Below are 24,324 nucleotides of genomic sequence, written 5' to 3' on the forward strand. Positions count from 1 at the left end.
GTGGACTTGGGGAAGGGGTGGGAAGAAGGCGCCAGAGGCCCGGGAACCTAGGGAGCTGGAGAAGGGGAACAGATGGGGAATGGTGCACCCGCCCGGGGGCGCGCGTGGCGACACGTGGAGGGTTCGTCCACACAGCCCAGGAGTCGCATCCCCCGCCCCGAGGTGGCCCACTTCTCGCGCGTCCACACCGGCTGGCGGCCAGCGCCCCGCGCGCCGGCGGAGGGAGGCCGGCCCGGGTGGGGGGAGCGGAGCCCCTCCCCGCCTTGTTACTGACAAGCCCCGCCCCGCCGCCGGCGGAGCCCCGCCCCCGCTGCCCGCCCCCGCCCCGGCTCTGCCCGGGCTCAGTCTGGCCGGCCCCATGCTGCTGAGCGGAGCTCCTCCGGCCGGCTCCGGCCCCGGGCCGCGGGCGCAGGCCAGCGCGGGGGGCGGCCCGGGGGGGCCGCGCCGGAGCGCCGGGGGTGCGGGAGCTGGCCCAGGAGGGGGCGGCAGCGGCGGAGTGGCCAAGTGGCTCCGGGAGCACCTGGGCTTCCGCGGGGGCGGCGGTGGTGGCGCGGGAGGCAAGCCGGCGCCCCCCGAGCCCGATTACCGCCCCCCGGTGCCCTCGCCGGCCGCGCCCCCCGCGCCGCCCCCGGACATCCTGGCAGCTTACCGGCTGCAGCGGGAGCGCGACTTCGAAGACCCCTACTCCGGGGGGCCGTCCGGCTCCGCCGCCCTCGCCACTCCCGCCGTCCCCGGCCCCACGCCGCCCCCGCGCCACGGCTCGCCCCCGCACCGCCTCATTCGGGTCGAGACTCCTGGGCCCCCAGCGCCCCCTCCCGAGGAGCGAATCTCCGGACCCCCCGCCAGCAGCGACAGGGTGAGTGCCGCGCAGGGCGCGGGTGGCCTGGAGGGGAGGTGGTCGGAGGCCTGGGGGTTGTGAGAGGGACAAAGGTGGCCTGGCCAGGGCCAGGCCGCTAGGTGTCACGGCTCCTGGCGGACATGAGCTTAGTCCCTGACCCCGGGTCTCCTAGCCTTCACCCACCTTTGTTCAGATTCGCGACCGACTAACGTGGGACGGGAATCCCAAACTCTGTCGTGTTCGTTCCCTATCGTCGTCCTAGGGCTGGTGAGCCTCCTTCTCCCCGCCTCTGCTCTCGGCATCTCAGCTCCGCGGGAGCCGGATCAGCGAGCCTTTTTCTAACGGGAATTGAGGCTACCGGCCCCCCACCCCGCTGATTTATGGCCTCTCTGCCCACTGGGAGCAGTAGCTGTGTGCCCTTTGATCTCTGACACTCCGCGCCCCCAGGGGAAAGCCAGCACAAAGCTCCCCTCCTCTTCTGCCTCCTCCTCTCTGTCCTCCTCAGGGGGCCCAAGCATCCTTACAGGTGCTGAAACCCCAGGAAGGAGATGAAGGCTGGGTTTCTCCCATGGACACAGCAGGAGCCTTACCCCGTGGGACTGGAACTGCCTGGGCTGTAGTTCTCAGGAGGCCAGGGAGGAGGTGTGTAGCTCTTCAGCAAGGATGCTGACCACTGGGGCTAGGCAGGCCCACTCCCACACCCCTTCCATTGTCCCCACATCAGCTCTCAGGACCTGTTGCCCAGGTGGGGCTAAGCAGGGAGCTCAGCCTCTTCTCCTGGCCTCCATCCCCCGGGTCCATTCTGGATCTGCAGGCACTGGGGCAAAGAGGAGAGTGGGGCATTAATTGTTCTCCACCGTGCTTTTGACGCCCTGGTCCAGAAGCCAACTCCCCATGACCTGCTGCCAGTCTAGCCTTATCCATTCCTGGCAGAGTGACAGTGAAAAGCCATCCCCAGGCCCCTCCAGCCCTGTGGTGGTGATCCTGTGAGACCCCTGTTCTGTTGTCCCTCTTTACTTGTCCCCAGGAGATCAGCTCTCAAGAGAGGAGAGTGCATTATTTATTTGGTTGGAGAGCAGAGTTGCTGTCAGAATTCACTGGCTCCTGGGTTGAGGCTTTCAGCCAGCGAGTGCCGTTCTGCCCCATTTTCTGGATCAAAGAACTGTGTCAGGGTCAGAGCAGAAGCCTCAGGAATGTGACTTATTTTTCCCCAGTTCCTGCCATGGGGCACGACTGCCCATCCTGTGCCAGGCTCCTTAGCCCGCAGAAGAAGGTTCGAAGGGGCATTTCTCAGAGGCTCTGCTTTCTTCACGTCCTTAGGCTCCTCCCCTACCTAATTGTCCCCCGTGGTTGGGTGACACTGGGTGTGCTGTTGGTAGTGGGAGTGAGCCAGAGGGGTGTGCTAGGCCTTGTTCTTACCATTCATCATAGTCTCCTCCCTGGCCACTGCCCGCTGACACATGGGCCTGAGCTGGCCCTGACCCTCCTCTCTGTAGTGGCTTGGAGTGGCCCAACAGGCTGCCCACCAAGCCATAGCTTCTCCAGGGCAAAGATCATGTCCGCCCCTTCTCTGTGTCCCCAAGGTGCCTGACACATGCTCGCATAAAGAGGGGTGCATAAATACGTCCTGAACGGTGACTGTCCATTGCCAGGGCAGCCTGAAGGACAGGGGCTCCTGTAGTGATAGCCCCCCTGCATATTTCCCCACAGGGATCCCCAGGAACAGGCTGCACCCACACAGATCGTGCTGAGACCCACAGCCTCTCCTCACTGAGGGCGTGCATGCCACAGCCTGGGTTGGCTCTGTCATCTGTGGGCTGTTCAGACCTTGGTGGCCTGATGTCTGACTCCTTTGTCAGCTGTAGGGACAGGAATGAAACCCAGCAGGATCTCCCAGGAGCCACACAACCTGTGGCTTCTTTCGTGCGTGTGATGAGAAGGACCTAGGATGCCATTTAAGCTGGCCCAGGGCAGGACCTGGGGCCTCCCACCATTCAGAGAGCATCTCCCCACCCTGTAGGAACAGAGTTCAGGGGATCCCAGAGTCTTCCTGACAAGGTGCCTGAGCCCCTTACCGTAAGTCCAGCATGTCCGGGTACCCCTTGGGCCTACTGAGTGGTGTGTGCTTGGAGAGCCCACTCAGGGATATTGCCCCTGGATGGTGAGGCCAGCCCCTGGCTCTGCCCCAAGGCCTTGCTGAAGCAGTATCTCTACGGTGCAGCTGCCTTCTCGCCTCCTCTTTCCCTCCTCTCAGCTCTGCAGGTCCCCTTGGCTAGTTGCTTTTGGGTCTCCTGAGGTGAGATGGAGACTAGGGACTGGGATGAACCTTGGGCCAACCTGCTTCTCTCCTTCTCCTGGAGCCCGGTGGTGGATCAGCACCCTCTGAGAGGTGCTGGGTCATGAGGTTTGATGAAATGGTGGAAGCATTTCCATGATGAGCCAATGAGATTGAGGGGAAAGGATCCGGTGAGTGTGGCACAGGAGAGAACAGGGACCTGGACCGGACTCTGAGGACCAGGGGGCCCTTCCACTATGTCAGCCACTGACCACTCAGGACCATTAGCCTTCTCCTCACCCAGGGCTCTGGCCACTAGCCCACATTGAGAGCCACTGCTTCAGTTGGCAGGGGTGCAAGGGTGGCCATCTGGGCAGGCCTGGTAGGGCAGGTGTGGGAACAGCAGGAGCCCCATCCTGCGATGGGCAGGCAGGGGCCTTGCCATCTGGCTGCAGGAAGAGCTCCCTTGGGGGCTGGGCCCTGGTCCAGGCTCCAGGTCACGCTCTGGCAATGGGGCTAGAGAACTGGCCCTTCCCTTGCTTTGCTCCCGTTTCTCAGACCTTAATCAGGGAGAATCTCATCTAAGTAGGTGAGGGGATGGGTACAAGGCTCTGGACTGCCCCTGACCATCTGCACAGTGTGTCCTTTGCTCCTATCATGCTGAGATACGCTTGCACGAGTATGTGTGCCTGTGTGTGTGCGTGCACATGATGTGGACAATAAGTCAGGCACCCTGTATTGAAACCGGGGCTCCTGTTCTGAGTGGAGGTTTGTGAACCTCCAGAAATTGTGTGCAGATATTTGGGTGTGTGAGCATTTTTCTGGGAAGAGGCTCACAGCTCACAGATACTTAGAGTGGTTCACAGTCCCCCAAATTAAGAACTTTTAAAGGTAGATACACTTATGTAGAGTATCACCGTGGACTTGGATCCTCCAAGCCCAAATCTGGAAACTAGTGAACAGACAGAGGAAGGAAGAGTGAAGTGAAGGAGATCGACCCAGAGTGGCTGAAATGAACAGACATGCCTGCCCTGGGGTCAGGAGGCTGGGTAGGAGGTGCCAAGGCAGGAGCGTCCCTTAACCAGTGTTCACTAGGTGTTTAATGTGTAAGTGGCACTGGCCTAGGCACTGAAGGCAACACACCATGAGGAGGACCTGGTCCTTGCCTTTTTTGGGTTTGTCTGCTTTAATTTTGCTTCAGGTGACTTCCACAGCTGGAAGTCTGATCTGTGTCTCATACAAGTTGTCAGATGGAGAAGAGAGGAAAGTCTTGGGGAAGGGAGGGAGGAGAAGGGAAGAGCCGAGGTCTGGGGTCTTTTGTGGACTGGCTAGACCTCTCAGGCAGAGAGAAGCCTTGCCTGGCATTCCCGTGGCCTCGGGCTGAGCCACTGTGCTGCCATTGGAGCTCCGAGGACGGCTGAGGCCCGCAGCCACTGTTGCATTATGTGGTAGGCCTGGCTACTCTACCCAGCTCAGCTTCTCTTTGCTGCGGCACCCACTCTCTCTGAAGGACATCTGCGGCTTGTTGGCTTGGCCAGTGACTCACTGACTCCTCAGCCGTGGTGCTGTGCCCATTGGGGGGCCCGGGACAGCTGGGATCCTGTGGACTCCAGATGGGAGGAGCTGTTTGGGTTGGGCGAGCCCTGGCCAGGGCCTGGAGCTTAGAAGGCTCCCTGCCACCCACCCCAGTTCCCATCACCACAGAACCGATGTGATATGAAGTGAGAGCATAGGTGAGGGCCCCAGCCCTGCCTCTGGTGAGTCTGGGAGTGCCTCCAAAGCCTGATGCCCAGGCCTCGGGGCTTCATGGCGCTTTACTCTCTTGGAGTTTGTTTTGTATCTGCTAGAGGGGCCCGGGACTTTGGTATTTTCATCTGTAGTAATATGATGGCTGACACTTACTGAGCACCTACCTTGTACCTGGTCCTATTTTGAAGCAGTTATTCGACTAGTCGATCCTTACAGTGACTCTAGGAGGAAGATTCTATTACTGTCCTCAGGTTATATATGGAAAAACGGATGTACAGGAATGTCCAGTCACACCTACATGGTTTCACAGTTAGTAAGTAGCAGAGCTGAGGTCTGGTAAGCACCACGCCAGGGGCCCCAGCACCCACCACCAGTGCCCAGGAAAGATGAGGGGTTCACTAAGTATCCGCTCATAAAGAAGGGGAGGAGACTCTTGGAGAAGGAGCTAGGGGTGTGTTTTGTGCACTCGCTACACAATCGCAGAGTGGCCACATACTCCCTTTGTAATGGCCTTACAAGGGAAGGTGACATCAGTTACATGTCTGCGAGGTTTTATAAGCATGGCATCACTTTTGTAAATACAAAAGGATGATAACAAACTTGTTTCATGTGAAGGAGTTCCCCTGGCTTATAAAATAGAAGGGCATTCCAGTAGGTGGGAGCAGCGGCTGCACAAAGTTTGATCTCAGGGAAGGTTAACAGTGTACTGTTTCCCAAACTGTGACAGGTTAGTAGGTTTTCTGTTGAAAAGGACTTCCATGGTTAAATACTTTGGAGAGATGCTGAATTTACCAAGACTGGACTGATTTCTTTGCTGCAGGACTTCTCAGTGCCTTTAACATGCTAAAGTGTATTTTGGATTTACAAGTAGAGAAGATGCTGCATTTCCTAAATTTTAGGAGGATCTGGATGTAGGCACTGAGAGTCAGGAGACCTGATTACCAGTCTGCAGTCTGCAGCTGATAAGCTGGTGCCCTGGGCTAACACCTAAATGCTGAGGCCTTCGTGCCTGGATATACGGATTATCGCAGAGTTAACGGGACTCTGGGCCAGCCCTTGGCTTAAGAACTGTTACCAGCAGGGGAACTTTTCACAGCCATATCAGATGGAAAAACAGAGGTTTAGAGACGTTAAGTGTAAACTAAAGAAGTGAAGGAAAGGGATGAGGGCCTGCAGAGCCAACATCCTGTAATGTGTGCCTCCTTGGGGCCTGGTCCGTGGGTAAGCCCCCTCTCCCCCTGCATTTCACAGCTCAGCTGCAGAACAAAAGGCCATGAACCAGATGGCAGGTGCCTCTCCCACCAGCTACCTCAGGTGAGGCTTGGGCAGGAAGGATGTTCAAAGTACAGCAGCTGCTCTGGGAGGGGCACTGACCAATTGGAGCCAACACAAGAGCAGGCTTCTGGCTGACAGGAGGCACAGGGCAAGGGGACTCTGGGCAGCAGCTTTTTACTTCCCCCCCTCCAAAAAAACCAGACTCCTTGCCATTGAGTCGATTTTGACTCATAACGACCCTATACGACAGACTAGAACTGCCCGTAGAGTTTCCAAGGAGTGCCTGGTAGATTTGAACTGGCGACCTTTTGGTTAGCAGCTGTAGCACTTAGCCAGTTTGCCGCTTACTTAGTAGTTTGGAAATATTTCAGCACTTCAGCCGCATTCTGGCTCCACCAGAGGATATACCTAAATATTCGCCCTGGTTTCAGGTGCCTTCCCTGAAGACTTTTACTGCCATTTCCTTTCTGCCCTTGAGCAACAGGCTTTGATCACTCTTCAAATGTAAATTACCCTGAGAGCTGGCTCCTGCAGCCCCTGCTGCTCAGAGGTCAATCAGAGCGAACTAGATCTGAGAGTCTGGTCACTGCAGACAGAAGTGACGTTTGGGAAGAAGGAGGCCTTCCATGTATCCAGTAAAGGTACACTGAGCACCTACTGTGCGCCAGGCCCTGTGGTGGGTGTGGGATACGGCAGTGAACACATCAGAGGGGGCAGAGAGACCATCAGCAAATAGCAAATCCTGGTAAGTCAAGGTGTCAGAAGCAGGTAGGGACAGCTTCCCCCTTCTGAACAGTTCTTCCTCCTTGAATGGCCTGCAAGCCAAGGTGAGCGCCCACCAGCCAGCCTTCCCAGCAGGTGTCTCTGCCACTGCTCCCCACTCCCAGCCCAGGGGGTGGGGTGGGGCTTTCTGGAGCAGGGGGTGGGGCCAGGAGTGGAACAGAGGAGCCATTGAGTTGCCCACAGGGCTGCCACCTGAGGGCCCGTGGGTAGTGCAGGTTGGGACTGAGGAGGCCTATGCTGACCTAGGAGGGGTTGCGGCACTGGGCGCTATTTGCAGTTCTGACCAAGCTTGTGGAGAGAGGGACTCAAGTGGGGGTGGGGCTGTCCTCGGTTCCTGGGTTCGGGGGCTTGGGCCAGCGGCTCTTCTCACTGAGCAATCCTGGGGACAGAGATTCACTTGAAAGCTGATCCCCGTGTGGTCTTCCATCTCACCCAGGATTCATGCTTCCTCCCTCTTTTGAAGGGGGGGATATGGAGAGGGCTTCCTTTGTCCATTCTTCCTGTTTTATGTGAACTGATTTCACAAATATTTGCTGAGACTTTTCAGGCACTGAGAATTTAGCAGTAAACACGGGTCCTGCCCTCAGGATGTCCATAGTCGGCAGGAAGACAGACGATGGAACAAGTATTTTTACCTACAGTGTGGTAACAGCCCAGCACAAGGCATCAAACCAGGCCTGGTGTGGAGTTAGAAAAAGGCTTTCTGAAGAAAGAACATAAATAGAACCAATAAGTGTTAGCTGGTCCGGAAGGAAGCGGGGAGAGTGATCCTGGCAGAGGGAAAGCCTGTGAGCTAAGAAAGAGAGCGTAAAGCTTTCAGGAAGGAAGCAAAGCGATCCAAGGTAGAGAAATGAAACCAAAGAGGAATGTGGGATCTTTTAAATCCTTTTAACTTTGGACTTTTCTTCAAGGCACTAGAGAGCCACTGCAAGGCTTAAGGATCAAATGCTAGTTAATTCAGTAGCTGCTGACTGAGTAGTTGCCTGGTGTTCGTGCATGGCTGGGGCTGACAGAATTTTCCACAGGCTGGCTCCATAGCCCCCTTGGTCAGGTGGGTGAGGCAGTGGGGCGCCAGGTAGCCTGGGAGGAAGCAGCTTGGGGCAGGGTGAGTGAATTTTTTTTCTCTACTTCCAGGAAGAAGGAGGACTAGGGGTCGAGGGCGCCAAGGGGAGATGACAGGTGGATGGTCCAGTTGTTGGGTGCTCTCGAGTCAGTTCCGACTCACGGTGACCCCATGTGTTACAGAGTAGAACTGCCCCATTAGGTTTTCTTGGTTGTAATCTTTGCAGAAGCAGATCACGAGGTCTTTTTCCCGTGGAGGGGCTAGGTGGGTTCAAACCATCAACCTTTCAGTTAGCAGCTGAGCAAATAACCATTTGCGCCACGAGGGCTCCTGGATGATCTAGTTGAAACATTTTTTGAGTGCCCACAGTGAGCCAGGTGCTTGTGGGAGTACAGAGACAAAAATGACAAAGAGCCTCCAGGCTAGTAGATGTTATAGATATTCTGGTGGTGGTGGTGTGGAGGGTGGGGAGTGGTCATCTCAGAAGCAGGCAGAGACGCAAGGGAAGAAAAGGAGCTGAGGGGCTTGACTGGGACGAGGTGGGAGCTGAAGAACTGACTGAAGGGTGAGATGGTGGGCGCCACTGGGATGTGCCTCAGAGAACCCTAGAGGGGTGATCAGGGGTCCAAGGAATATGAAGAAGGGGTTTCTGAGGTAGGGAGGTTCCTTTTTCCGTCTTTGCCTTGCTGGGGGTGGTGGTTCCCTGGTTCCCAGACCCTCTAATCAAGGGCAAGGTGGTTACCCCCGTGGTCCCCAGCCCAGCTGACTCCACAGCTCTGATCCTGCCCAGAAACAAAGCCTGGATTGAAATTTGGAAAAGGGCAAGAGTGGCCCTCCTTGTGCCAAAGGCCCCAGAACCACCTCCTGTCATTGCCTGTCCACCGGGTGGCACAGAGCTCCTGGGGTGCTCCTGGGGTGCTGGCAGCCCAGAGTGGGCTGGGCTCTGTCTCCACCTCAGCAGCCCCCAGGAGGAGCCAGAGCCCAGCCTGGAGAAAGACTCTATTGTCCCTGGCTACACCACACCCCGAGCTCCTCTCCAAGGCCTGCAGCTTGCGGTTTGCTCTGCTTTGACTGGAAGCAGGGACGGAGGGGTGGCGGTGAGCCACTTGTGTGGGAAAAAGGAGCGGCCTGGGAAGTGGAGGATGGAGGCAAGGACTTTCCTGTCCCTGTCTTCCTGGAGTCCAAGTCCTGGCTTTCTTCAAGGCTATGTCCAAGTATTCTCTCTCTCAAGATAGCCACAATGCCCACTGGTGGCAGCAGAATGTTTGCACAAAGGGCACAGTCCTGATGCCTCCACTTATGCGGAGTGGCCTTGGGCATGTTGTTCTGTAATTACCCTAGGCCTCCATTTCCTTAAAGTGGTGATAATAATATCCATTTGACAGGGACGTTATGAGAGTAAGTTGGCAGAACTGACAGAGTGTCCAGCCTTTCCTTCCTTGATGGTCAGCAAATATTTACTTGATCAGCATCTGGGAGCGCACTGGTAGGCATGGACTGGTCCAGTCTCTGGGTTGCCTCATTGTTCTCTGCTTGCTTATTGAACTCTTCTAAGATCTTTGTAACCAGTTCTCTGAATTAATTCCCTCTATTCAAGCACCTGGTGTAGGCTTTTGTCCAGCTGGACCCTGACCAAGGCAAGCCCTAAATCTCAGTAGCTTCATCCTGGCCATTTACCCTAGGAGATAGTCCAGAGGCATAAAATTAACAGAAAAGAAAGATGTAGCATTTGGTTGGCAGCATGGTGGGGGATCCTGCAAAACAAGAGCCAGAGCTTGTTCCCATCCAAGCTCAGAGCCTGCCCCTGGGTATCCAGGGCTCTGGGTAAGGGCAACCTGCCCACAACTCCTGCTCATGTGGACAAAGCATCTAGAGGGAAGCAGAGTGACCTCTCAGATGTCTGAAGCCCCTTCTCTTCACTATCCTCCCACAGCTGGCAATCCTAGAAGACTATGCGGACCCGTTTGACGTTCAGGAGACTGGCGAAGTCCCAGCAGGAGCTTCAGGAGCCCCAGAGAAGATCCCTGAAAATGATGGCTACATGGAACCCTATGAAGCCCAAAAGATGATGGCTGGTGAGTGACAGAGTCAGGGGAAGTACTTCCTGAGGCCTGGGATCTGCCGAACAAGCTCTGGGATCCACAAGTCTAAAGGCTGATCCCTTGATCTCTAGCTTCTTGCAAATATGGAAAAAGTTTGTGTTGTGTGCTTGGGGAGGGTGGCCACTGTCTTCAAGACACTCAGTCTTTTTTGGAGAAGGAGCTGTGACTCATGGCACCTGAGATCTGAGGCAGTAGAGAAGGCCACCCTACTAAGGGTCAGACAGATAGAGGCATTTGGGATGGTCGAGAAGGGCAAGATAGCAGTACGAGCTGGGGTTCAATGATTCCAAAAGAGAATCACTAGTTTTGGGGAAGGTGGTGAATTGGAAACAATGTGATATCAAAGTGGGACATTTTTATAGCCATTGGAAACATATGATTAGAAATATAGATGCAATGGATGCCATGAGACTGGGCAAGTAGTTTGAGGAGTGAGGGTAGGGAGAAATGAATAAGACCTGGCCGTGGGAAACAGAGGCCAAGAGAAGATCCAGGGAAAGAGGTCAAATGGGAGTGATCAGAGAGGAGGACAGGGGTGGTCAGTTGAAGCCAAGGCGCCATGGCAGGGTGAGAGGGAGGTTTGTTCACAGGCAGATAGTATTAGCCCTGTGTGTACATGGGAGCTGAGATGACAGATGTCATGCAGGGCAGTTAAAGGGCCTTGAAGGCTGGATGAGATGTTTGGACCTAATCCAAAAGGGGGGAGGAGCCATTATAGATTCTTGGGCAAGAGAGGAAAAGGACAAATATGGCATTTTAAGAGGACTACTGTGATGGACTGTGGTTTTGGTGTAAGGAATGGACTGGGAAAAAATGGGCATCAGAAAAATGAGTAAGAATGCTATTGTGGGAATTGTTGGGGTCTTTAAAGAGGTCAATAATTAACACCCCTTTTTTCTTCTCCTAAGCTTGGAAATAATGGAGAAATAAGATTAAGGAAACAGAGATAAAAATGTCAGCTTTGTTATTGATAAATTAGGAGAACGTCACTTAGTTATATAACCATAATGGACTTCTTAATACTTTGCCACAGAATTAAACTTGCCCAGTGGGCACTGGGTTTGGTGGGCTTAGTGAGGCTCAGGCAGTGCAGGATAGCAAGAGGCCTCTGTGTGGGGCAGGCTACTCACTGCATGGAGGAGAAAGAGCCAGAATGTTTTCTCTCTGTGAGAAGGTAGATCTGAGAAAGAGGGTGAGTACCTACTGGCTGATCAGATAAGCTCCTCTTCCTCCTTGGGAGAGGTGGGTGAGGGGGCAAAGAGCCTTTACGAGTGTTATTCCATGTATTCCATGGCAACAGAAGCCAGTGGAATGGAGGGCCCCAGCAGTAATTTATATATGTAGACTTGAGAGTGACAGTCACCAGGTATTGGCAACAGACAGACGGGAGTTAAAGAATGAAAGAAGGCCAGGTCCGTGGAAGACACTGGTGGGCAGGGTGGAGAAATCCAGAGTGTGGCTGCTCTATTTAGGTCCCAGGGTATGGATCCCTAGGAGGTTCATGAATGCTCTGGAATTGTATGTAAAATTTTGAGTGCACTTTTATCTGGGGAGTAGGTCCATAGCTTTTATCAGATTTTCATTGAGGTCACCGATCCCCACCAAAAAAAAATCACTAGCTTTGGGGAAAGTGGTGGGTTTGAAAGAATGTGATGTCAAAGTGAAACCTCTTAATGGAAACTGGAAACATTTGACTGGAAATATAGATGCAGTGGGTGCCATGAGAATGGGCAAGTGGTTCGAGGAGTCGGGGGAGGGAGACATGAACAAGACCTGGCCTTGGGGAACAGAGGCCAAGAGAGGATCCAGGGAAAGAGACCAGATGGGGGCAATCAGAGAGGAGGGCAGTCCATGAAAATGTCAGAGAGGAAAGTTTCAAGGCGAGCGTGGTCAGCAGTGTCTGAGCAGCAAAGAAGGGTTTTCTGGTTGTAGAATGATGTCATTTGGGACACAAGGTGATAAATGGAGCTGGGCAGCCCAGAGGAGATTAACTAGGACAGAACCCTGCCTCAGTTTCCTACATGTATAAACTTAGCACCTCAGCCCATACTGGGCATTACAGGACCTCCCCCCCTTTTTTTTTTTAATTTGTCTCTCTGGTCCCTGTCTGTCCTTGCGTCCCTTGAGTCCCATCCTTTTGGAGCCCCAGGGGTGTTTTGGAGTGAGGGACCCAGGATGTGCAGCTGCTGGGCTCCTCCAGAGCCAGCGGCAGCTTTTCTGAGTGAGGCTTGGCTTGCTGCTGGGGAGAGCTGCCAGAGAAGAAGGACCTGGCAGCCAAGGCCGAGCTCACGCCTCTCCCTCCTGCCTTGCCCTGTCAGAGATCCGGGGCTGCAAGGAGACAGCAGCTCAGCCCCTGCCTCTGTATGACACGCCCTATGAGCCAGAGGAGGAGGGGGCAGCCCCAGAGGGCGAGGGGGCCCCCTGGTCCTGGGAGTCCCGCCTGCCTGAGGATGATGAGAGACCCCCCGAGGAGTATGACCAGCCCTGGGAGTGGAAGAAGGAGCGGATTTCCAAAGCCTTTGCAGGTGAGTCCCTGGGTGGAGAGGGTAGGTCTGCTGAGGCCTCTGACAGCCAGGCTCAGGGGAATGCAAGGAGTGGACCCCAGGGACTGGGAAGGTCCAGGAGCTGGGCTCCAGGGAAGTGTAGTTGAGTTCCGTGCCACAGAGAGTGATGAGTTCAGCAACGTGGCCGCAGCACTGTGTGCTGGTTCAGGGAATGGGCACGGAAGAAGGATGAAAGCTTTTCCCTGCATCACCACCCCTTGAGGGCCAAGAAGCCTGGGCCATTTCTGTCTCTTGGAAGGCTAGGTATATTTAAAAATAAATACCAGAACAAAATGATAAAAATTATGGCGTATGTTAAATACCTACATTTAACAAAAGAGGCTTTTAACACTTCAAACAATGAAAACAACTGTGTGTATAACTTTTTGGCAATAACATCCCTGAATTTGAGGGCTTTGTCTCCCAGTGGTAGGCTCTGCCTGGACCAGAGCCAGCTGCCTGGTCCCTGGGGGATGTCTGAGGAGCAGGAACTGACGGAGAGGGAGGCCAGGAGAAACCCACTGGTTGCTGAATGAGGGTCAGATCTCCCCTGCCCGGACCACGCGAGTGTCCATCCCTGGCCTAGAGTCCGCCATGGAAGGGTGGATGTTGGTGGCCTGAGGCAAGGGTAGAGTGAGAGCCTAGATACAGAGAGGGCTTTAGCTCCTGGAGCCTCAACTCGGTGAGAGCATAAAAAGGGTAAATGCTGTTAGTCCTCCCTCCTGTACCCACATCCCCCTCACCCCTCCTTGGGCAAAGAGGGTTATCCTGGAGCTGGACCCAGCCCTCCCCTCCCTGGCAACCAGACTGGGAAACCACAGGTTTCTAATCTGCTTACTGTGAAGCTCACACTGTTGAGGACCAGCCGTTTATCTCCAGAAGTCTTCTTGGAGGATCGATGCTGTTTGGATTGCTTAATGGGAAAATCTATGCTCCTCATTAGGAGTCTCATTAGCAGTCCTGCAGCCGCCCATGGCGTCACTCCTCAGTGTCCAGGCTCAGGATGGGAGGGGAGGTGGCAGTTGTTAAAGTTCAGTAAAGCCCCTGCCCCCAGCTCTGGGTCTTCCTGACAGCCCGAGGCTGGCTGGCCTACTCCTACTGCCCTAAGTGCCCAGGCTGCAGGAAGAAGGAAAAAGGAAGGCAAGACTGGGGTGTCAGGAGGCTGTGGGAACCTGGGAGTGGTGCTGAGAGGTGGGAAGCTCCTTTCCCTTCTCTTCCTCCTGGCCCCATTGGGACCCAGAGGTTGTAAGAGGTCAGATGAAGGGGAGGCACCGGGCTGGTAGAGTGAGACCCTTCCTTCGAGACCCTTCCTTCGCCTGCCTGTCAGCTGCTCTCTCTCTGCCTGCACCTCCCCACATTTTCCGGGCCAGCCTGATATGGTCATTGGTGGCCCAGCCCTGTGAGCATCCTCTACCTCCCCCGAAGCCACCCTCACCTCTGCCTTTGCCCCGCCTCCTTTCTAGGCTGTCCTGTGTCCTGGCTCTGCATTTTGGTGTTTCAACCTCTGCCTCTCTTGTCTGTCTGTTGCTGTCTGTCTCTCTTCTTCCTCTCTTACTGGCTCCAGTTGACATTAAGGTCATCAAAGACCTACCTTGGCCTCCGCCCGTGGGACAGCTGGACAGCAGCCCCTCCCTGCCCGACGGGGACAGGGACATCTCCGGTCCAGCCTCACCCCTCCCTGAGCCCAGCCTGGAGGACAGCAGCGGTGGGTCCTGTGGGGGCTTCCAGCCAGGTTGACATGTCCTCTCATCCTTCAGACCCTGTGGGCTTGGGTTGGAGGTGGGACAGGGTTTGGAGAATCCAGGAAGAGTCCTTCTTGTCCTGAGGAAGAAGTGGGAGACAGGGCACGTTCCTCTCTCCCCTAGTGCTGTGGGAGGGCGCTTCTAAGGAGGCTCCTTCCAAGTAGCTTTCCCACCGTGCCACTGGAATCTTCTACTTAAATTCACTTCTTTGGGTAGAGCCTTGCCAGACCAGATCCTTCAGCGGTGCAGACCCTGCCAAGGTGGGGTGGTGCTAGCACAGGAAATGCCCAACTCCTTTGGGTAAAGGAGAGGCTCTGATCCTCTCGCCTTGAAGGTGCCACGAGAATGGGAGAGGAGTCCACATGAGGAGAAAGAAGGCACTGAACTGCTTTCAGTTTGCCCAGAACGTGCATGTGTGTCCATGCATGTACCTAGAGGTGCGCACGCCTGTTTGTACATTTGTGCCGGAGTGTGAGCAGATATATTGAAAAGAAAAAAAAAACAAAAAACAGAGAAACTTCTGTCCCCTGTGAGCAGGGGCAGATTATCCAATAGGCAAGGTAAACATGGTGCATACCTTGCTGACTAGATCATCTGTAGTGAACAATTTCACATTTTTTCACCTCAACCAAGCTTCTGCTTCTAGGTATGGCTGGCACCTGTCTCTCTCCCAACCCCACAGTGCCTACCTGCAGAATCAAAGCCTCTGTTCAAGATTACAATCCCTGAGGGAGCGGATGACCCAGTAAGCAAGGTAACCACGGGCTTGCTTGTGCCTACTTACTAATCTGTAGTGAACAATTTCACATGGGTTTTGTCACAGATAAAACATGTGGAATTGTTCATTACAGATTAGTAAGTAAGCACAAGCAAGCCCGTGCTTACCTTGCCTACTGGGCCATCCAGCCCTGCCTGTGTGGTCGCAGGAGTTCAGCCCTCGCCCTGTGCCAGCTCAGCTGTCCTGTCTGCCCCGGTGAGGGAGGGCAGAGCCGGCACCTCTGTGCTGGGCTACGGCTGGTGGGGGAGGGGAGCCTTGGGCAGTGGCCTTGTGGGGGGGGGGCCAGGCCCACTGTCGTCTTCGGGCAGGATTAGCCTGTCAGGATGGCACCAAGGGGAATCGGATAATTGTTCGCAGATCGATAAGTCATTTCTGCAGAATGGCTTGGCAGGGTGATTTCGAGAACGGTAATGAACTCTGAGGAGGAGAAAGAAACAATATTATCGGCACTGAAGCTACCCTGAGGGGAACGAATAGGAGGAGACAGTTGGCTGCTGTAGAGGGAGAAGCTTAAGTGGTTTCTCATGTTGCTCTTATCCCTTCTCCTTCTGCCATGTGGGGACTGGAAGGCCCTGTATGGGACAGGAGGACTCGGCTCCCCCATCCCCACCTGGGGACGGACCCAGGATTATGTTCCAAGAGCCAGTCAGGCCCATGAGGATGCCCTGCCCTTCCAGAATGTTCCTTTGACTCCTTTTGATGCTGGCAGAAAATGAGGATGAGGCATTAGCCATTCAATAGGGCTCTACCTGTGGGATTTTCAGAGTCCATGACTGCTATGTTCCCCACAGCCCAGTTTGAAGGATCGGAGAAGAGCTGCCTCTCACCTGGCAGGGAGGAAAAGGGGCGGCTACCTCCCCGACTCTCTGCAGGGAATCCCAAGACAGCCAAGCCACTAAGCATGGAGCCCAGCAGCCCCCTGGGGGAGTGGACAGACCCAGCGCTGCCTCTGGAGAACCAGGTGTGAGTATCTGTGTCCAGCTGGGGACTCCCTCATCTCCCTTTCCCCTCCTGGCTCTGGCCTGCCTGCAGGGGGCACCAAGAATGGGTGGGCCTGGATGACAAGGGACCAGTAGAGATTTTCCAACCTCCTGTCTTATCCTCAGATGGTACCACGGGGCCATCAGTCGCACAGACGCCGAGAACCTGCTCCGGCTGTGCAAAGAGGCCAGCTACCTGGTACGCAACAGTGAGACCAGCAAGAATGACTTCTCCCTCTCCCTCAAGTGAGTGTGGCTGGCCTCAGGTTGGGGGACAGCAGGCAGGACGGGGGGACTCCATTATTCTCCCCGTGCCCAGCCAAGCTGGGTGAGCCCTATCCCCAGTGAGCTCTGAAGGTTCATGTGGACACCTGGCAGTCACCGGGGATCCCAAGACACCTGAGACTCAGCCCTGCTCTCAAGGAACTCAGAGTCCATTGGGGGAAACCGTTGAACTACAGCTTTGGAAGGGTTCTGTCACCTGCTACCTGTGTGGCCTTGGGGTCCCCTTATTGTCTCTAGGCCTTGGTTTCGTTACTTATCAAATGGGGGCATAATAATGTCTGCCTTATAGGAAAGGAGTAATGAAATGATGTATGGGAAGCCCTTAGCATGGTGCTAAGTGCTCAGTAAATTATACTCATCTTCATTATTAATGGAAGTCCAAGGTGTTCCAGAGCCACAGGTGTGGGGTAAGCAGCTTTGTCTGAGGGAGTCTGCAGGGTGAGATGGGGGGTGGGTCCTGGAAGGAGGGCAGGGCAGTGGACACAGGCTTTTGCTATCCACTGTGAACAAGTGGTCAGAGGGTCTGGGTGCTAGTGGCCGACAACGGAGCTTTAAAGGGTCCTCAAAGAGGTGGAGGAGGCAGGGGCCTTCCCATCAGCCTTCTTCCTTGGGAGCAAATACACACAGGCCAGCAGGGGACTCCCAGGCTCCCCTGGCAAGCCCCCCCCATGGCACCCAGGAGTTCTACCTGGAGAGCCTGCACCCATGTGAGGCAGCCAGTCGGTGAATATTCACCCAGCCCCATTACTGGGGCACCTGCACCACTTCCTACCACATTCCCTGGGGGCATTAGAGCATAGTATACCCCACTTCACACATTCCGTCTGTGGAAGCTGGGAACTACTAAACAGATATGTCTGGGTGATGATTACTCAACTTCACTAAAGGATAATGGGAAAAGTGCCAGGCTATAATCAAGAAGCTTGAGTTCTAGTCCTGGGTTTGATAAAACTAGCGATATGACCCTAGGCAAATTACTTAATCTCTCTGGGCCTTAAAGAGCCCTGGTAGCTCGGTGTTTAAGCGAGAAAGGTCAGCAGTTCGAACCCACCAGTTGCACCATGGGAGAAGAGACCTGGCACTCTGCTCCCGTGAAGATTACAGCCTGTGACACCCTATGAAGCAGTTCTACTGTCCTGTAGAGTTGCTATGAATCAGAAGCAACTCTACAGCACACAACAGCTCTGGGCCTTGGTTTCTCCATCTGCAAAATGGAAACTTCTGAAATTTCTCCCCACTCCTATGCTCTAGGAGTCTGTGACTCATTAAATCAAAGGAGCATTTAAGAAAAATTTATCTGTCAAAAATTTGATTTACATAACTTCAGGAACGTATATTGCTTAAAAAATTATAATTAGGTTTCTTTCGTTTACTATGTACAGACAGTACATACACCGTCTCCAAACACACAATCACCCTACAAGATTGTTGTTGTTAGGTGCCATTGAGTTGGTTCTGACTCGTAGCAACTCTGTATACAACAGAACAAAACACTGCCCAGTCCTGCGCCAACTTCACAATCGTTACTATATTTGAGCCCATTTGTTCCGGGCTATTCATAAGGTTTTCACTAGCCAGTTTTTTTAGAAGTAGATTGCCAAGTCCTTCTTCCTAGTCCGTCTTAGTCTAGAAGCTTCACTGAAACCTGCCCACCATGAGTGACCCTGCTGGTATTTGAAATACCACTGGCATAGCTTCCAGCATCACAGCAACACACAAACCACCACAGTGTAACAAACTGACAGATGAGTGGTGGTAGTTTAGCAGTTATGTAATGATGTAGTCATCTTCCATAATGTGATCTAATGTGATCAATCAGCCACATCAACCCTACAAGGCAGATCCATTTTTTATAGACCAAAAATAGATTCAAAAAGGGACATGTCTTGATGGAGGCCACCAGCTAGTAAAGTGCCAGAATCAGCATTTGAACTCAGTTCAGTCTGACTCCAAGAACCACGCTGTGCTGTTCCATGGCACAGCTCCACCCTTCACTAGTGTAGTATAGTCTGGTACCACCCAAGGTAAGGGAAGATGTCTGGGGTCTGGCTCCCCAGGGCGGAGCCTGGCAGGTGGCCCTGCTTTAGCGTAAGGGTAAAGAGGGGAGGCAGGCCTGGGAGAGGCTAGGCAGGCCTAGACACAGCCTCCAGCCCAGGCTGATCTGTCTGCCAGAGTCTCGTTTGCATATAAATGGCTTCTCTGAAATACAATTATGGTTTCTCTTCTCTCTGTAATGGAAGGGCTTTCACTAGTAATTAAACAGCTTCCTCAAAAAACCCTTCCAGCAGCCCTGCACCCAGCTGGTTCCACCCTGGGGCCCGGGGAGGGATCTGCTGTGTCCTAATGGACACTTGGGACTTTGTGCCAGGAGGTCAGAAAGCACAGATAGCCCCCTCCCCAGGGGTCTGTTGTACAGATGGAGACTGGGCTCTCAGCTCCCACTCTGGCCACTGGCCACTCGTTGCCCTTCTCAGGTGAGAAGATATAATGCGTGTCTTTCAGGACAGGTAGGTCCCCAAGTGGACTGTGGGAAGGGGTTCCTCCCCAAACTGGAACGGACCCACATTGCTGCCCACAGCCTTGAGCCTTGGCACAGGGCAGATGGGGGCGGGGGGTTGACCACTCACCACCTCCCCTGTCCCACCCCCGTAGGCCTCTCTGACTATACGTTTTCCTCAGGCTCTTGGTGCCTTTTTCCCCAGGGCCTGTGTGGTCACTGTCAGCCACAGCTGTTATCTCAGCCCTGCAGATGGATGGATGGCCTCAACACACATACACCCAGTCCCAAGGCCCCCTGCTGCCCAGGGCAGGAAAGTCAGGGTGAGCCCCTAGACTGCCTCCCAGCAGGCTGCTGGGCACATAACCAAGGCTTCAGGGCACCCTGCCTGCCCAGCGGGGAGTGGGATGGAGTGCCGGGCCTGACTGCCCTTTCCTCCATCCCCTTCCTCTCTTCAGTCTCTCCATCTTCCCCCCTTTCTCACTTGTGGGCCTAGTGAAATGTGTCCAGGCAGGGCCCCTTTCAACCCAGGCAGGAGGTTTTCCACCCTAACCTCCCAAGAGGGGGCCTCAGGATGGAGGCAGCCCCCTCGCAGGTCCTGCCTCCCACACCAGCAAAAAAATACTCAGACTTCAGGCCTCCCACCAACACAGCTTCCCCCTTGCCTGTGGGTGAGATTCAGACCTGCAGCCTGGCAGACTGAGCTGTGCAGGTCGGACATCCTTCCTGGTAGCCCAGCCCCATGCCCTCTCTCTAAGGCTGAGGGTGTCTGGACTAGGAGCTGGTCCTGCCCACCACACTCAGAGTCTGAGCAGCGGGTCCTTGTCTGTGGCAGGCCCAGATACGGATGCTGATCTCTGGATTGTGGGGGGGGGGGAGATGGGGGAGGCAGGGGAGGAAGTCCTCTCTGAGGGAGAGAATCAAGCTGCAGCCTGAGAACCGATGATGTCATCCCAGGCTGAAGGGTGGGATAGATGAGAAGGGGCTTGGCCCAAGGCCCAGATAGCGAGAGGGTGAAGGGCGGTCCCCAGGAGGAGGCAGCTGCACAGACCCAGATTTTGGGAGGGGGGCTTCCAGAGCAGCTCCCCCCGCCACCACCCATCTCCACAAGGGAGAGCCCCAGCTGCTCCCCAGATTAGCTTGTCATATCTGTCTACCCGCCCTCCTGCCAAGGGTGTCTGTGGCTCCATGTGAGTCACATGAGCCTCCAGAGGTGGCTCCCCCATAGGTCAGGGAGAGTGAGCATAAGCCGCCTGTGGCCACAGAGGCTGGAGGGCAGGGGTGCCTATGTCTCAGGGGGGTGCGTGTGCTGGCCACCTGCACACACCCTATACACTCACCACACCCACATTCTTGGCATACCCAGTGCCTTCACCACAGCCAATGCCCACTGCTACATGCTTGTAAAATCCCCTCCAACTCTTTTGGCCTCCCTATCACCTCCCACTCAGCTGGGTTTGGAACTGCATTTGCTGCAGTGGGGGTGAGGGGGTGGAGCCAGAGCCGTTGGACGGCTGGCTGCAGGGCTGCGCAGAGCCCCCACTGACCAGGGTCACTCTCTTCCCAGGAGCAGTCAGGGCTTCATGCACATGAAGCTGTCCCGGACTAAGGAACACAAGTACGTGCTGGGCCAGAACAGCCCGCCCTTCAGCAGCGTCCCTGAAATCGTGCACCACTACGCCAGCCGCAAGCTGCCCATTAAGGGGGCGGAGCACATGTCCCTGCTCTACCCCGTGGCCATCCGGACTTTGTAGATGGGTGGCCGGGCACCGTGACGGACCTGGGCCCAGCCCTGTGCCGGTCCCCTGGCTGAGGGCTGAGGCACCCTCGCTCGCAAACCCTTCTTCACCTTTGTCTCTCTCGGACCCAGTAGAAGTTGGAGGTTCCTTAATTTATTCTAAAGGGGAAGGGCTACCCGGGCCTGCAGAGTTAAAGGTGGCTGTAACTGGAGGTAGAGAAGATTCTGGGGGGAAAGGACAGTTCCAGGAGGAAGGGGGCTCTAGAGCTGCAGGTCTCCGGAGGAGTTCAAGATTGGCAACTCCAGCCCCCTTCCGCCCCTAGGGCAGAGGCGGCGACCACCGTCATCACCCCTTCCTCCCCGGGTCGGTGAAGGTGGAGCAGGAAGGGCGCCCTGACCGCCTCTCCGCCTCCATCCCCAACCCACCCGAGGGTTCTGCCCAGAGTCTGAGCCGGGAGACGGCGTTGGGGGGTGGGGAGTGGCGGGAAGGGCTCCGGCCGGGGGAACTCGTGCTGTCCCCGAGCCGCCCCGGCTCCGGGCCAGAGGCAATAAACGCAGTCCTGCCAGGCACCGCCGCGTCCCCGCCTCCGGCGCCGCCCCGGCCCACGGGGAGGGAGCAGCGAAGCGAGCAGATTCTAAGTCAGCTCGGGAGCAGACACGGGGCGGCTGTGAGAAGCACTTTCGAAGCAGCAAGTTCCTTTCTCCGACGAGCTGTCGGAACCTCGCCGGTAGCGCCCGCGCTGGCTGGAGGCGGCCGGCCGCGCGGCGCCCGCTCACGGCTGCGACGAGAGCGCGTCCGGTTTCCTGCCAGCAGCCATTTGTCTGGGAGGAGGAGGCGGCGCAGAGACAAAGGGGCCGCGCGCCGGGCGGGAGGGCGCGGGCGGGCCTGCCACGCGGGGAGCCGCGCGCCGGGGCGGCGGGAAGTCGGCCGGGGGGCAGGGCGTCCTGGGCCCGTTTCTTTCCGAGAATTAGTAGGGGACACCTGCGCCCCCTTGCTCCGGACCCCGGACAGCGGGGCCAACCTACGAGACCTCCTGGGCTGCGGCTCCAGACTGGAGGTCGAGCGCGGCGGGGCCGGTCGTGCGCGCCCCCTGCTGGCTGCGCCTGTATCCGTCTGTCCGGAGCGCAGGGCCCCTGTCCATGCCCGCATCTGGAACCTATGGGGGCCTAGGAACTCCCCACGGGGCGGCCGGGCAGAGCTGCTGTCAGGCTTCTCCAGGCCCGCCCTCCTTCTGGGCAAACTGAACGGAAAGTTCCTGAGATGCAGTAAACACTGGTCACCTCACAGGCCAAACACCCTAGGCAGACGGCTGCTCTGGGAAGACTGTGAAGGCCTTTTCCAGCACGTAAACGTGCATTCCCAAATGTGGCGTGAATCAAAGGATTTTGGAGTCTAATCCAGTGGCTGTTTTCTCCAAACCAAGAATATGTAATCTGACCAGTGTTCGAATTCTGTGGGGACAACAGAACGGATAACTTGAAATCAGGCCTTGTTCCAGAAATTCCCTCATAGGGGGTTATCCTACCTTTTAGGAGACCTGGAGAGCATCCAGTCACGTTGCGGATGGGAAAGCCGAGGCCCATCTCTACTTGGAGGACCCGTGATAGGCACAGGTGCCCAGCTCTCCTGTTGCCCAGAGAAGAGCAGGGAGTAACAGGTCCTGGAGTAAGCCAGGCAGAAGCTGGCTCCCCGAGGGTGCTGTCTGTGCTGCCCCCAGTTCCTCTCCTCTGCACCCAGCCCACCTCCTCCAGAACCCACTCCATCTCCTCTGTATGTCCCCCCCACTTGAGTGGGCTTCAGCAGCCTCACACTAACCACCATGAGAAGCCCTTCATTAGGAAGGGCTGTCCCAGGCAGGGAAAGGGTCCTTGATTCAGTGGCTTCTCGGCAAGCAGGCGAGGAGGGAATGTCTGGTCCAGCCTAAGTGAGCTGGCTGGGTGAGTGGCCTCTGCTGGTGCCTACCCCATCCCGGGGCAGAATAAAGAAATCCTGAGAGCAGAAGGGTGATTTATTTGTAAAGAATACTATTGGAGCAGGGAGAGAGAAGCAATGGGGAGGGGCGAGAAGGACTGGAGAGAACCACACAGATGGGTACTGGGTTAGGGTCTGCCTACCGTACATGTTTCAAAACTTTGGAGAGGAAGTGGATTGTACCGTTAGGCTGGGGTACCAAGGGGGTTCCTGTACATCTCTGTGGGGCCAGCCTCTACCTCCTCCAAGGTGTTTTCCAGCCCTTTTGAAAACAGGAAGCCCGAAGGAGGGGCAGGGTCTGGGGTGGGGGCTCTAAGATGCCACCATCTGTGCTCTCATCCTTCATCCCTATGCTCACAGCCCTCTACACACACACCACTTGGCAGCTCCAGCCTTTTGAGTTTCTGTGAGTTTGTTTCCTCTTAGCCTGGAAGAAGAGGCTTTAGTTTGCCCCAAAGCAATAATAGCTCTCTCACCTCCCAAACTCTTGTTCTTCCCCACCTCCCCCCACTTCCCGAGGCTGAGACACATTCTGGGCCTGGGGGGCCTCTGAGCCCAAATGGTGACCATAGCCATTTAGACCAAGTTTGGGAGATGGGAAGGGGAGAAGAAGGCTGATGCAGCCAGAAACAGGAAGTATGAAGGTGAGGTGTGGGCCCAAATCTCTGTAGTGGGCGGAGTGGGCCGTGAGCAGAGGCCTGGGCAGGGGGCCTAGAAGTTCTCATAATGATGGGAGAAATGAGTCCGATCCTGCTTGTTGATGAGCTGACAGGCCTTTTCCACATTCTTGGTCATGCCTGGGGGGCCACAGCTAAACACCCCAATCTTCCGGACCTGTTGAGGAAGAAGTGGAGGCTAACTTGGTGTTCAGAGTAGTGAGGATTAGCTTGGTGATCAGAGGCAAGGCTAGCTCAGTGTTTACAGTTCCATTTTCTTGTTAAAGACCAGCAAGCATCCATGACAAGGGTTCACTCAGTGTTCTTGAGGGTTTGCTTAGTACCTGGTGTGGTGAGGGCTGGCCCAGTGTTAACAAATGGAGCTCAGTTTTAGTGAGTGTTAGTTTTTTGTTTTTTTTTTAGGCCCAGGTTAATCAATGCTCCAGTGGAAGGACAGCTCAATGTGTCACCAAGGGCCAGCTCAGTATTTATGAGACTAGTGGCTAGCACAGCATTAATGGTTATTAACTCAGTGTCCAGGGTGAGGGCTGACTCAGAATTAATGCTGAAGGGTGGCTCTGAGTTTATGGCTGAGACTAGCTCAATCACTAAGCTCTTCTTTTTGAAGCCATCATGGCTTCAGAGGTGGCAAGTCCCTGCCCCCTGCCTCATCCCTTAAGCCCTCAGGGTGACCCCCACCCAGCGTTTTCCATTCCATTACCCCCACCAATCTCCCAGGGGATGGGTTCTCATCAGCAGGCTATTTCTTCCCTTCTTACTATTTCTCCGCCAGCTGGGTGATGTTCAGACCCCATATGATAAAGGTGAAGAGAACCTGGAGATGCAGTGAGGACTGACCTGTGGGTGGACCTCCTGCAGGGAGTTGAAGAAGGGCTCGAAGGGGGGACGGCCAAAGTGGGTGATGGAGCGCAGACCCGTGAACAGACTCCGGTTCAGCACCTTCTGGAAGTGCCGCTCACAGATGTACTGGGGGTGTAGGAAGAGGTCAGGCCAGGCACAAGCAGGGTCAGCACCCAGGGCCCACCCA

At 55.4% G+C, this 24,324-nt stretch overlaps 2 protein-coding genes across 8 annotated transcripts in view; one reads left to right on the top strand and one right to left on the bottom strand.

Annotated features, from left to right (window-relative positions):
- The first annotated feature begins 358 nt into the window (after positions 1–358).
- SHF (Src homology 2 domain containing F) lies at positions 359–21,490 on the top strand. Of its 4 annotated transcripts, XM_049898846.1 has the most exons (7): positions 359–856; positions 9,917–10,058; positions 12,404–12,610; positions 14,193–14,333; positions 15,940–16,111; positions 16,255–16,374; positions 20,478–21,490. In XM_049898846.1, the coding sequence occupies exons 1-7, from the start codon at positions 359–361 to the stop codon at positions 20,662–20,664; spliced, it is 1,467 nt and encodes a 488-aa protein (XP_049754803.1). In that variant the 3' UTR covers positions 20,665–21,490. The 4 variants fall into 4 exon arrangements, with proteins under 4 accessions (XP_049754803.1, XP_049754801.1, XP_049754804.1 ...); XM_049898844.1 differs by lacking the exon at positions 14,193–14,333; XM_049898847.1 differs by lacking the exon at positions 20,478–21,490 and having other exon boundaries at positions 15,940–16,109; positions 16,255–19,756.
- Positions 21,491–22,648: 1,158 nt separating this feature from the next.
- DUOX1 (dual oxidase 1) overlaps positions 22,649–24,324 on the bottom strand; it is a 48,433-nt gene continuing 46,757 nt past the window's right edge. For all 4 annotated transcript variants that reach the window (XM_049898081.1, XM_049898079.1, XM_049898078.1 and 1 more), the window contains 2 exons: positions 24,135–24,263; positions 22,649–23,454 (listed from right to left, as the gene is read on the bottom strand). In XM_049898081.1, coding sequence (XP_049754038.1) covers positions 23,332–23,454; positions 24,135–24,263 — 252 coding nt within the window. In that variant the 3' untranslated portion in view covers positions 22,649–23,331. The remainder of the gene's footprint in view (positions 23,455–24,134; positions 24,264–24,324) is intronic.

The sequence above is a fragment of the Elephas maximus genome, chromosome 10 (genome assembly GCF_024166365.1).
Source record: "Elephas maximus indicus isolate mEleMax1 chromosome 10, mEleMax1 primary haplotype, whole genome shotgun sequence".
Lineage (NCBI taxonomy): Eukaryota > Metazoa > Chordata > Mammalia > Proboscidea > Elephantidae > Elephas > Elephas maximus.